The 13737-nt window shown below is 45.9% G+C and overlaps 2 protein-coding genes across 5 annotated transcripts in view; one reads left to right on the top strand and one right to left on the bottom strand.

The window, feature by feature from the left end:
- Window positions 1–6664, top strand: part of SRPX2 (sushi repeat containing protein X-linked 2) — a 34773-nt gene extending 28109 nt beyond the window's left edge. For all 3 annotated transcript variants that reach the window (XM_054996463.1, XM_054996464.1, XM_054996462.1), the window contains 6 exons: window positions 1327–1453; window positions 1600–1721; window positions 3760–3939; window positions 4398–4531; window positions 4620–4741; window positions 5635–6664. In XM_054996463.1, coding sequence (XP_054852438.1) covers window positions 1327–1453; window positions 1600–1721; window positions 3760–3939; window positions 4398–4531; window positions 4620–4741; window positions 5635–5815 — 866 coding nt within the window. In that variant the 3' untranslated portion in view covers window positions 5816–6664. The remainder of the gene's footprint in view (window positions 1–1326; window positions 1454–1599; window positions 1722–3759; window positions 3940–4397; window positions 4532–4619; window positions 4742–5634) is intronic.
- Window positions 6665–7611: 947 nt separating this feature from the next.
- The window catches only part of SYTL4 (synaptotagmin like 4), a 30967-nt gene continuing 24841 nt past the window's right edge, over window positions 7612–13737 (bottom strand). For both annotated transcript variants that reach the window (XM_054996890.1, XM_054996891.1), the window contains 4 exons: window positions 11541–11646; window positions 11183–11282; window positions 8792–9000; window positions 7612–8173 (listed from right to left, as the gene is read on the bottom strand). In XM_054996890.1, coding sequence (XP_054852865.1) covers window positions 8031–8173; window positions 8792–9000; window positions 11183–11282; window positions 11541–11646 — 558 coding nt within the window. In that variant the 3' untranslated portion in view covers window positions 7612–8030. The remainder of the gene's footprint in view (window positions 8174–8791; window positions 9001–11182; window positions 11283–11540; window positions 11647–13737) is intronic.

Below are 13737 nucleotides of genomic sequence, written 5' to 3'. Positions count from 1 at the left end.
GGGAGACAGAATAACAGTTTAAACCAGTAGGAAAGAGCCTCTTGATGGCTATTAGTCCATGATAATTTTGGAAATGGAAGAAATCCTCTGCCTGCCAGATGCTGTGAATTTAATAGGAGATGAATCAGTCATGCCTCATTCATAAACTTGCCTGAGGATTCTGGCTGATGACTGTTGATATAGGGGGTGCTTAACTAGAGGGAATTATAGGTTTAATCCAGCATGGCAATTCTCGTGTTTCTAACAGACCTGTAGTTCAAATAGTTAGATGACTCAAGCCAGTAAGTCAAGTTACATTTGTACAGAAGAGAGCAAAAGCACAATCACTTGCCAATGTAGTCTGACATGGAAATTCTTTCCCACTGATGGATATAGATTTGAAGAAAAGGGATTTAATATACTTTTTATATACTACTTCTGTGCCTTTTTAGTATTAGAATGCCTTGCACTTTTTCTATGCTCATGAGCCAATGTAGTATTTGTAATGCAACCTGTAAGAATATGACACTTGAAACAAGAAGATCTGAGAAGAATGTATGCTGAACCTCTGTAAGAACTGAGGACTAAAAAATATATATTGCTTGTAGAGCTGCACTTATAAGAATATTACACATATGTTACATTATTCTATAAGATTCCAATAGGAATCAGTATTAGAGAACCTTTTGTAGAAAACTGATTTGATGCAGCAAGCTGGTTTGGCCACCTGTGGCATTATCTTCCTTAAGGCTGCAGAAAAAAAACTAGGGGAAAGGGCAGAAATGGGGGAAACATTCCTTTCTGCCCATGGACTTCAGTTATCTGAAGGCCCCAAGGCTGCCAGATTGAGACTTCATGGCGCCGTCGAAGGTAACAGTGGCAAAAGGAAGTGGGAAAAAGGGTGGAAGGTGTCCTTCCAAAATGAGGTCAAGATAAGAAGCTGCAAGAATTGGAATTCCCCCAAGTAGAGGGGCCGACCCAGAACTGCATCTTCAAATCAGAACTGACCCTAGATACCTTACGAGCCAATAAGATAACAAATATTAGAATACTGAAATATTATTATAATTACCTGAAGGTATTAATTGCTTTGCACTTCTATTGTAATTTTGATGAGCTTTGCACACGAGGAGACCGTCTACTTCTGTGTAAAAGAAAGGGCTCATCCACCGGTTTGATTAAACCATCTGTTTTGCTTCAATTCAAAAAGGACTCCAGGATCTTTATTTTAATTTTTATTGTGGTTGGTCAGAAAAGGGAGAACGAACCACAGAGGCGCAAAGTTTTGCACATAACACCACTTGTGGCTTCTTTCCATGGAGTTCCTTTCTGATTCTACCCAAGCAGATATAGAGCCTCCAAAACTCAGGTGTCCTGAGTCACGAGAACGGATAGCAGAGCCTGACAAGCTGACTACCACGGTGTACTGGGATCCCGCACGGGCTACAGATACTGCTGACGGCATCATCAAACAGTGAGCTTGTGGGAACATCCCCCAGAACCTACTTCCTGATAGGGTTGGCTTCATTTGAGTCTGGCCAAGGAGTTCCTGCAGGGGTGAAATGCCGTTTGCCACCCACCAATCCCATGCTGACTCCACTTTCTGTCTTTTGAGCCCAGCGTGACACTTCACGGCCCAGAGCCAGGCTCTGAGTTTCCTGAAGGGGAACATGTGATCCGCTACACTGTCTATGACCAGGCATACAACCGAGCCACCTGCAAGTTTGCTGTGAGGGTCCAAGGTAAGGAATCGGGAGCAGACAGAAGCTTTTTCTCCAGTCTTAATCCTATTCCAGTATTTGTAGCTTTTCCATTTAAGGCTAACCACGTAGCTTTAGGTGGGTAGCCATGTTGGTCTGTAGTAGAAGAGCAAGATTCGGGTCCAGTAGTACTTTTAGAACCAACTAGATTTCCAGGGTATGAGCTTTCGAGAGTCAGAGCTCCCTTTGTCAGATACGAGGGTACAGAAAAAGGAAGGAGTATTTATAATCCAGGTAGTGTGGGAGGAATATTGTAGATTAGATTGTAAGGAAACTAGTTATAATACATGTTGTAGGTGCAAAGTACAGAAAATTAGCATCAAAATCCCATGTCCCAATTCAACCCTGGAGGATCCATTGTTCCAAATTTGCAAATAAACTCAATTTCAGCAATCTTGCATTGTAATTTTCCATTGAAGTTTCTGTGCTTGAGAACTGCTACTCTTAGGTCAGTGATGAAATGTCTTGGAAGATTGAAATATTCTCCCGCTAGTTTTTTTGAATGTTGTGATTTTTCATATCAGATTTATGTCCATTCATTCTTTTGCAAAAGGGCTGACCTGTTTGTCCAGTACGGAGAGTTGAAAGGCATTGCTGACACTTGATGGGATATATAACTTTGGAAGATGAACAAGTGAATGAACATGAGATGGTATAGCTCAGGGGTGGCCAAAGTTGCTTAATGTAAGAGCCACATAGAATAAACGTCAGATGTTTGAGAGCCACAAGACATGATGCATTGAAGTGACTTCAGATGAGGAGGTGGGTTTGGGGAATGTTTGGAAAGTGACATCACAGAGAGGGGTGGAGTTTGCTGCTGTATGCTGGAAGTGGCGTCATCAGAAGCGGTGCCACTTGGGAAGAGCCATCACCTGACCTTTGATTTGGAAGTGACATCACATCCTTGCTAGGCTTCACCCTCAAAGTCCCCAGATATTTTCTGAGTCAGACCTGGCAACCCCAACATTTTTATTGAAAATATGAAAGACATGGAAAGAAAGGAGGAAAGGAAATAAACTAGACTAAAATAAAATGTATTGCCACGGCAATAGTCAGAGATCTCCGGGAGCCGCACAGTATGTCTAAAAGAGCCACATGTGGCTCCCGAGCTGCAGTTTGGCCACCCCTGGTATAGCTGGTGCTGTTAGATCCAATGATTGTGTTGTTGGGAGTGAATAAGGGGGCAGAAATGGCATATTGGTTTATGGCAGGCCCTGGTTCCAAGGTTCATGCCCGTGATAGGAAGTGCATGGTTGTGAGTGAGGAGTAGCTTAAGGTTGGAGGACTGTCTGTAGGGAAGAAAAGGTTCACCTCTCAATTCCTGGGAGACAGCAGTATCGTTGTCCAGCATGGGTTGCAGGTCATTAAAGATGCATTGAACTGGTTTGAGTTGGGAGCTGTATGTGACTACCAGTGGTGTGTTGTTGTTTTTTCCCATTTGATGAATTCCAAAAAACCTGGCCAGCAACTACCTTTGACAGTTGATTACTTTGAAGAGGCCAAGCTCTTGGCCAAGTATCCTGCAATTCAGCAATGACAGACTTCACTTTTCTTTTATGCTGTCTGGGGAAGGAACTTTAAAATCTTGGGGAAGTTTTCTCATAAAAATAAAGTAATAATGTAGTATTTTCAAACATTCACTACCTTTACTTACATTATTCTTGCAACCTTTGCAAGGGTTAGGTCTTTATAATTAGGGAGAAAGGACTATTTTTAGGGCTGGTGAGACGAGTGGGTTCATGATAAACTCAAACCAAGACTTCCCAATTCATATCTCAGGCTTCTAGCCCCTTTTGATGTACCAGTTGTGCAGCTGCTGTACAGACATAGATTACAGGTAGCTCCTCTCTGTGGGCACACCTGCCCATATTCACCTCATGTTGTAGGAAGTGCCTTTGGAGAAATATGAAATACTCAAGAAATCAGCTCAGGGCTTCCTTCTAGGCCTTCCACACCCTCTGTTAAAGTGAAGGAGGTAGTCTAATCTATCCTCAGTACTGACTAGTTTTCCCTCCTGCAGTGATCCGCTGTCCTGTTCTGAAGCCACCAGAGCATGGTTACCTCAGCTGTACCTCAGCAGGCAACAACTACGGAGCAACTTGCGAGTACCATTGCGACGGCGGCTACGAACGGCAGGGTGCCCACCTGCGGGTCTGTCAGTCCACTCGCCAGTGGTCAGGCTCTCAGCCTAGGTGCACACGTAAGTGGTTTGGTGGAATCTGTCCCTTTTTAAAAATCCCACCCTTCCTCTGAGGAGTTTACAGGGGTTTACATCTCCCTTGTATCATGTTTTCCCCATAACAAACCTATGAAGGAGATTAGGCTGTGAGGAGGCCTCCTGTGGTCATCTGGTGAAGTTTGTGGCCAAGTGGAGATCTGAGCTCTCATTTCCACAGCTCTAGTCTGACAAAATAAATACAGCACAACCTAGCAGGGTCAACGGCATTTGTACAAGGAAAACAGCAGTCGTGTGTGTGTGATTTGAAGCAGGTGATATGGGGCAAGCAGTATTAAATTCAATCTCCGCATGTTAAATATAATTGACTATCACTTATACAACATTGGCAGCTTTCCTCCTCATAAAATTCTACCTCCTAATATACTAAAAAGGCACAAAAAATCCTCTTTCCTTTCTGCCTTCTCTGCACCTTACCGTAGCCATGCAGATCAATGTGGATGTGAACTCCGTAGCCAGCCTCATGGACCAGTTCTATGACAAGCGCCGGCTGCTCATCGTTTCTGCCCCCGACCCCTCCGATCGGTACTACAAGATGCAGAATTCCATGTTGCAGGCAAGTCTTCTTGGCCATCTGCATCCCCATCCTCACTCCCCCACCCCACCAACTCAGCTCTGACCCACCACTTTTCTCTTCCACGCAGCAAGCCACCTGTGGGCTGGATTTGCGTCACATCACCATCATTGAGCTAGTGGGGCTGCCACCCCATGAGGTGGGGCGGATCCACGAACACCGGCTGTCAGACAACATCATTGAAGGCCTCAGGTTGGTGCAAACAAGTTGGGATAGGCAAGCCGATGGTGCAAGAACCCTAACTGGGCACTCAAGGCTCCAGTTATCTTTGGATAAGCAGATTTCATTGTTCAGTGTAAGACAGCCAGTGTGGTGCCGTGGATAGCGTGCTGGGCTCAGAAAGTCTGGTTCAAATCCGCACTCTGGAAGGAAGAGTAGCCTGTTGGATGGGTGTGTGTGTGACCTTGACAGGTACTACCTTTCAGAAGAACCTGCCATACATGACTGAGAGCTAAATATCCACCGGAAAGGACAGGTTAAGAATGCCGTAATAAAAATAAGGTTGTAGAGGCGGATGCAATGTGCCACTTGAAATGGTGATGCATGGGGCGGTATCACAGAACAACTGTCTTGTGCTGTTGCCAAGTCTGCCGGGATCCCCTGTGACATCTCAAGTAATGAGGAATACCTTGGACATGTTGTCTGAAACCTGGCTCCCAAGACAATTGGTGTGTTTTCCCTCAACCCCTTAAGGATTGGTTGTGTATGAGCAAAGATGCTTCCTTCTTAAAAGTGCACACCTCTTTCACCTCCTCACAGGTTCTTAAAGGGGAATGACCACAGTCCACTTTTGCAATGTTCACAAATAAGTTTGCTCCCCAAGGCTTCAAGCAGCTCATCTATGATAAGCTAAAACTTCAGTTGCCGTTTTGTTTTTCACACCTCCTCACCCTTTAGAACAGCAAAAGCTAAAACCATGACAATGTCACGAGCTGCCGTGAGCATTCTTTTCTGGAGAGGCAGGGAACAACACTTTTAAGTAAATAAAATTTGAACCAGGACTTTGCAGTTCCTTCTCTCAGCCATTACATTCCGTCTCTCTGGGTATGCAGCAAGAGAGTTACTTGGGTTTCTTCTTTTTGCAGGCAGTTCTTGCACATCACCCGTTCGCGCTTCAACATGGTGTTTGTTGGCAAAGATGGTGTGGACCGGGACCGCTATATCCAGCCTGTTACTCCTGAAGAGCTCTTTTCCTTTGTCGATACCTACCTGCTGAGCAGCCAGGAACAGCTGCAGAGGGAGCAGAACAGGGACATGTGCGAGTGAAGGTAGCCGTGCCACCTGCAAGGGCCTCCGTCTCCCTCAAATGTTAAAGAGACACCTGGGCCTTCCCCTTTCAGCATGGGGACTTGACTGCGGAGGAAAGAAGAAGAATGGCCAGTTTGGAACCTTCAGGCAGAGCTCGGGTTGCTGCTCCAGTGTTCTGTTACCACAACAGACAGCTATAGAATTAGGGCTGCATTCACACGATCAAAGGCAAAATCATTAATGCGCCTTGTAGAGATTGTACAAGAGCGTACACCTGATTTCTGTACTGTTCACCCCCTCCATGCAGTGATGTTGTCAAGGTCAGGCTTTGGGAAGCTCAGAACCCTGCTTGCTGGGCTCAAGAGAAGGAGAAGAGCAGGCTGCAGCTTTGCACATGAAGTGTACATTCCCATGTGAAGGATGCCCCCCCATAAGACCAGATTACTGCACCACTGACCCCTTGTGCAGGGTGTGCATTCCCCCAGGGGATCCAGTCCCTAGAGAATATCCAAAAACTCTCCTCTGTTTTCTCACTCTCATGTTGTCCTTGGCCAGTACAGGAAGCTCCATTCTGGTTCCGTTCGTGTAAACTGGTTTTTTTATGAGTAGAGACGCCTACAGAGTATGTGCTTTTGCTCTCTGCTCTGTTTTAACATCTTTGCTCACTGAAAACAGTTACCCAACACTGAGAACTAAAACAGAACGGTTTATACAAATGTGATGACCTAGGTCTTTTTCTTAACTCCATTGTACAAAATGGTACAGCCACAATGCTAACTGCTAAAGTTCTAGGTTCTAACACAAAGCACCAGGAGGAAAGCCAGAATCTTGAAGACAGAAGGCTCGAACTTCTTACCAATAAAGCAAAGTGAAGCAACACTTTCAAACAGTTAAAAAAAAAGTGATGTGGCTTTTGTAGGGAGGAATGGGAGAGATTATTAAAAGAAGAGGGCAAGCCAGCATCTTAGCACAGAAGCAGCTGAAGAAAAACTTTCCCTGCTTAAACTCTTAAGTCTTGCCCTGCATCACTAATGCCCAGCAATGTGCTCAATACCACCACAAGGTGCATATTATGCACACAAGTCAATGGGGGAAAGAATAGAGATACACAACAGGGGATTTCAGCCATCCTCTGCCCTATTTATGGCCACATGCAATGGGCAGCCATCTTACAGTGCTGGAGTGCCACTGATACACAACCCTGGCTTTTTCCTCTTCTCTCTAAGCAAAAAGATTTTCTGCCAAATGTGATTCTGTTATTCAAATGTATATAATGTGTGATGCGGAGGAAGTTATCAGCATAGGCTTCCAAGGGGGAAACAGAGAGAAGAAGCAAGGAGAAATGTGCACCAGAGCTGGCCACGGCCTGGCCAAGAAGCCCATTGCACTGTTCAAGGCAGAAGCATTTCAGATTTGCACGCACTATAGAACGGCCTTGTCCCACTTTAGACTGCAATTGCGCAAGCATCTGGGAAGAAAGACCATTTTGAATGCTCCCGCATGTTAAACTACCCACAAGACATCGAGCTGAGACAAAGGTGCCATTCCCTTCCCTGGTTCTGTTAGACAGGGGCTTTCGAGACCAATTGCTACACCCCTCCACAAGCATATTGTCTATTTCTAGCCAGGCCCACAAGTCACAGTCCTCAATCAATAGGACTGTAGGCTGACCACATACACATCCCACACTAAATTGCGTCTTCTCTCCAGTTATCCAGTCAACCTCACACAGCTAACATGGCAATGGACTTTGATTCCTGCAGTCTCATCCACTTGAACTTTATTTCAATGACCCCAGCACAGCACATAAAACAGAAGGCATTAAGCAGGAACAGATGTAGTAAGCAGGCTGCCCTAGAAACCTTTACAACAAAAAAAAAACCCAGACATGGGGGAAAGGGAGAGCAGAAAGAAAAGAGAACGTGGAAAACAAGTTAAGAGGCACTTCGGTCCACCCACTCCCAGGAAAGGTCTCCATGGTATCCACATGGAGCCTGCCTGGAATCTGGTTTGAACAGACTTACAAAACAAAACCCATTAAAAACAGAAGGGCTGCCAAGAACCATCCTTCAGAAAGAGCCCGCTTCAACAGCCACTGCAAAATTCACTTTATTGCTACACACTTGGAGACAAGAAGTCTTGCTCCAGGTCCTCTGGAGAGCTGCTTTCCAGCAAAGCAGCCTTGGTCCTCCGTTGGCTTCCATTTTCAGTCCCCAGTCAGGCAGGAACAAGGTTACGGCTTTGCCTTAGCCATGGTGGAACGAAGAGGAAGTGTTCCTTCTGCCCAAGAGCCCGGGTACTTGCGCATCTTCTGCCACAGACTGATCTCCTCACCCGTAGAGTCCATCCAGTCTACCATCTGACCATTACTCATTCCTGAAACAGAGGAAAGCATCAGAGAAAGGCAGCTAGCAGCCGTGGGCATCCCCAGGGCAGGGGCCATAGCTCAGTGGTAGATAGGGTTGCCATTCCCCTGGTGGGAACAGGGGATCCCCCACTCCAAGCCTCCTTCCCCTGCCACCACGCACCTGATTGGCGGGGGGAAAGGCACAGAAACAGGCCTCCAGGGGCATGCCCCTGGTGCGACATCATGATGGAATCCTAGGAGTGACATCACTGTGCAGGCCCTGAGAATGCTGCTGGGCTGATTGGCCCATTTGGGGTCCGGAAACGTCCCGGCGTGAAGCCCAGGAGCAATTCCAGGGCCTGTGCGGTGATGTCACTCCCAAAAGACACCATCACGCCACGCATGAGAAGACAAAGGTAAATGCTGGGTCCCCCCTCCCATCAGGAGGGTAAGGGGACCTGAGAACCCAAGTGGTAAAGCACATTCATGCCCCCGAATGTCCCAGGTTCAGTCCTCTGCCTGTCCAGCGAAACAGATCTCAGGATCGTGAGGCAATACTGAGCTAGACGGACCAATGGGTAGAATACAAGAACAGCGTTCTCCCCTGATGAGAGCCCACCGCCAGACCACAGAAGCCGTTTCCTCACCGTTTCCAACTCCCAGCCGGACTCCTCCCAGGAAGTCGTTGCTGGACAGGGGCTCTCGGTCCCACACGGTAAGCTCCAGACAGGTGTGTGGTAGTTCTTCCAGGGTGATGTTGTGGTAGACTAAGGTATAGTTGTAGTGGGGATTCAGGCTCTTCTTTACAACTGGGGTTTTCCTTTTGGTGGCCTTGTTCCGCAGAGGTAGCAAATATCTGCAGACAAGAGGTTTCTCTCTTTAGCACCTTGAAGACTTTATTGTAGCATAAGCTTGCGAGAACCACAGCTCTCTTTGTCAGATGCATGCATCTGACAAAGAGAGCTGTGGTTCTCAAAAGCTTATGCTACAGTAAAGTTGGTTAGTCTTAAAGGTGCTACTGGACTCTTTTACTATTTTGCAACTACAGACTAACACGGCTAACTCCTCTGTTTCTTTAGCACGTTCATGATGCCCTACCTTTTCCCTGGCACGATGGTCAAGGCGGCTGGCTTGCCATTCAAAATACTGCAAGCGTCACATACAAATGTATCAGTTAAAATAACAAATAACCTGAATACACAACACAAATACAACAGAGCTGCAAGAGAGATGGGCACCAAAATAGCAAAGGAAGCACTATTCGCTGAATGCTCATGAAAGAAGGGTCAACCAGCATATTCTCATGGAGGATCCGTGACCGATTCTCCCAATTTGCAACTTAACTTTAAAAAGCAGTAATGGGAAAGGCCCCAATTTATATCAAGGCTTCAGTGAGGAGGGGGAGTTAACCCTTTCCATATTGTTTCCCCTGATAGAAAAATCAGACCTCCGAGTTGCTATTAGAGAAAGTGACAGATACAAAACAGGTTGTTGTTTCCCCACCACCACTAGGGTGAGAAGCAGCTGGAGGATACAAGGTGACTTATACTGGGGAAATGGAATGGGGCAAAATGGTCATGCCCTTCATATCACAGCCCATTCCACAATTGAGGCTCTTTGTGGCTGCTTTTAAAGATCAAATTATATTCAGCATTTGATTTATATACCACCCTTCAAGACAACTTAACACCCACTCAGAGTGGTTTACAAAGTATGTTATTATTTATGACAATCACCCTGTGAGGGGGAGGGGCTGAGAGAGCTCCAAGAAGCTGTGATTGATCCAAGGTCACCCAGCTGCCTTCAAGCGGAGGGGTGGGGAATCAAACCTGGTTCTCCAGATTAGAGTCCTGCCGCTCTTAACCACGACACCAAACTGGCTCTCAAGACATCAGCCATGGACCCCCCGCCCCAGGTAAGCTGACTGTCACTTGGATATCTAAAGGTGTCCGCTGAGTATCTTTAGGGAGAGAGTAGCATTATCAGGATGCCACCAAAGGCATCCCCATCCTCAGAAGCCACTCACCTAACCTTGAAATGATACTTGATGCTGAATATCCATCACTGGATCCCTAATATGTCATTCATCCTTGAAAAGAAGCTTTAGGAGGCAGGTTTAATGTTGCTCCCCCAAGGTACATACCTGTATCAAAACTGGCTCATCCCGAACAGCTTTTACCCGAAGTGGGAGAACAAAGACAAGCAAGTGCCCATATTGAACTATTCTTTTTTCCCGCCTATGGGTGCTAAAAGCAGCTGGGGGAGGAGGGAAGAGTGCATGGCCAGATCTGATCTGGGAAAACAGCACTAAGAGTAAAGTCTCCCCTCCTCCTCAGCTCCCCCTTGAGGCTAATGCACAAATCAAATCATGCATCCTCGGGGCCAAACAGCCAGAGGTGCTGGGAGTTCCATGGAAAACAATAGGTTGGGACTAGGGCTTTTTTTCAGCAGGAACGCGGTGGAACGGAGTTCCGGAACCTCTTGAAAATGGTCACATGGCCGGTGGCCCCACCCTCTGATCTTCATACAGAGGGGAGTTGAGATTGCCCTCCATGCCACTGAGCGGCGCAGAGGGCAATCTAAACTCCCCTCTGTCTGGAGATCAGGGGGCGGGGCCACCAGCCATGTGACCATTTTCTCCGAGGGCAACCCACTGAGTTCCACCACCTCTTTCCCCAGAAAAAAAGCCCTGGTTGGGAAGAATAGACCAATCCAGATGAGGCAAATCCCAATTACTGTCCTTCAGGCCTACTTTTTACAAGAAAATATACTCCCAGCATTGCACGCAGTTTAGTTCTCATTTGAAGACACAAGAAGAAGGGAGCTCTGTCTCTTGCAAGCTTACACTCTGACAATCTTGTTGGTCTCTAAAGTGCCACTGGGCTCAAACCCTGCAGTTCCGATGATCCAACTTCTGCCCTCTCCCCCAAGCCCAAATCATTGCTGCATCTGGACAAGACAACACTAACAAAAATGGTCACCACCTCCAATTCCATTTCCTTTCAGCACCCAGTTACACAGGGCTGCCGTTTACTCACCCCTTGACAAAGCTGTCAGATGTCCCCCCGGATTTGGCTGCCGTCAAGTTCTTGGCCTCTTTGATCCAGACCTGAAGTTCACCTCCTTCTTCCCTTTTGCCTACAAGCAACATGTGCGGTGAGACAAATGGCACCAGCCCAATACAAAAGCACCCCAAAAGCTCCCATTAACATTGCAACAAGGAACCTGAAATTTGAGAATCTTGGGTTTTTAACCAGATAGTACAATCAAGTTTCTAGACCTCATCGAAAAGTTTGAAAATGAACAGGCAGGGCCTGATGAGAAACCAAAAGTTGCCAAGGATACAGCCCATGTTGCAGTTGGGAAGAAAGTTGCTTACATGCCCTGAGTCCTCACCTTTTCTTCCATTCCCTGCACTGGGATGCTTAGCAGGTGGGATGTACTTTAAGGAAACCACCAATTCGCCTCTATGTTGAGGGAAGGCAGCCAAGTCAGCACAATCCTAGAACAGAAATGGACAGTCCAAGATGTTGATCCAAGCCCTGCTCTTTGAGAATTGGCGATTCATGCAATCCACTTAGTTTTTGCAGAACTGATGAAGTGAGACAGGGGAGGAATTATCAGAGAAGTCCCAAAAGGTGCGTGTGTGGAAAGAGGTTGAGCTAAGACAGGGACCATTTCTTGCGGGGAGCATGGAGAATGCATAGTATGGGGAAGGTGTTTCTAAATTGGTTCCAAAAAGCTAGAAGAAAGGGAAAGGGAAAGGGAAAGGGAAAGGGAAAGGGAAAGGGAAAGGGAAAGGGAAAGGGAAAGGGAAAGGGAAAGGGAAAGGGAAGAAAGAAAGAAAGAAAGAAAGAAAGAAAGAAAGAAAGAAAGAAAGAAAGAAAGAAAGAAAGAAAGAAAGAAAGAAAGAAAGAAAGAAAGAAAGAAAGAAAGAAAGAAAGAAAGAAAGAAAGAAAGAAAGAAAGAAAGAAAGAAAGAAAGGGCAATTCCAAAAGGGAGGATGGGGAAGGAGGAAAATTAAGAAAAAAGGAGATTCAGATGAAGGCTTTTAAAGACACAGGCGCAACCCCCTATTTTCAGCAGCCAGAGCAACTGAGTATCTACTACAGTTTCATCCCACCCTTCTTCCAAGGAGCTCAGCCCCAAATTACACATTATGATTTTTAACATGTAGGTGTGAGGTTGTTCTGACCTGATTTTGACAGTCCCACATCAGAGGCAGGGGAAAACCGGGTTGCACCTCCTCCCTGTAACTGTTGTTCCTCAAGTGTTCTTCTGTGCAGTCCCACATGGGAACTGTGCGTGCGCAGGCTGGCCTGCGCATATGCAGTTCCCACATGGGACGGCACAGAAGACACAACGATGAACTTATTTTCCAAGCATTCCAAGTCCCAATTCAGATCATAAGGTGGACAAGGATCTTCAGTCATTTTCCTGACCCAAAATAGCCCCAGGGAGTGGGTATATATATTTATCAGTGCTACGTCAGGTCAAGGGAACCCAGAACGCACACAATACAATTTTGTAGCATGTAGTCTGGCTCATAGAATGGCTTCCCCTCCTTCATTTTATCCTTACAACTCTCCTGTAAGGTATGACTGGCCCACAGTCACCCAGCGAGATTAATATCCGAGTGGGGATATGAATCCGGATCAATTAGTCCAGGCCTCTAACTATAACACCAAACTGGGTATCCACCTCTGAAATACCAAACAAGACTAGACACCCTTGCAGTTCTAATTCTAAAGCTTTACAGTCCTAACTTTTTTGTCTTTTTCCAATTATACACATTTTATTTTCAGGCATTCCAATTACATATGTCATATTCTCATAGCTCCAGTAGAATAATTATATTCATAACTATTATACATGATGCATAAAAACACAAAAGAGGAAGAAACCACACCATGCAGTAAAGACTTCAGTGACAAGTGCATCTCCTGTTGACTCAAACCGTTGTCTCACATCCATTCTTGAAAACTTAACCCCAGTTTTCTACACTTTCAGCATAAGCATAGTGTGTTGGCTTACCCACCTTTGCTTTGTGCCACACCTTATTGACCTATTAAAGGAACATTTACCAGCTTCCCTTCAGATGCCATTCATATTTTTGCAAATAAAACAACACTCCACATTTGTTTCTGTGACCAAGCCTGCAGCCTAAGATACAGATGATACAAAATTAGAAACATGAAGACACAGCATGCCACCTCTAAGAGCCAAGCTACAAGAGACAAATTACACAAGAAGGAGCACGTGAAGGGAGTCGCAATGTTAGCCAGGAAGCTGAGTTTTAAAAGAGATTGGAAGGCTTTGTTAATTTCCCCTCTCTACAAAGCCAGGAAGATCTCTGCTCAGGAGGTTTGTTAATTTCCTCTTTGCCTCCCACCTCCCCTTCTAAGAGGCTAAGAAGAAATAAATAAACCCTCTGAGCAGCAGCCATCTCCCTAGCTCTGTAGAGAAGGGAAATTGACAAAGCCTTCCAATCTCTTTTAAAGCTCAGCTTCCTGGCTAACATTATGACTCCCTTCACGTGCTCCTACTCGTGTAATTCGTCTCTTGTAGCTTAGCTTTCCGTGGATGTTGAGCT

The sequence above is a fragment of the Eublepharis macularius genome, chromosome 13 (assembly GCF_028583425.1).
Source record: "Eublepharis macularius isolate TG4126 chromosome 13, MPM_Emac_v1.0, whole genome shotgun sequence".
In the NCBI taxonomy this organism is placed as follows: Eukaryota; Metazoa; Chordata; class Lepidosauria; order Squamata; family Eublepharidae; genus Eublepharis; species Eublepharis macularius.
Note: the sequence above shows the minus strand (reverse complement) of the source record. Positions and strands in the feature narration are given on the sequence as shown.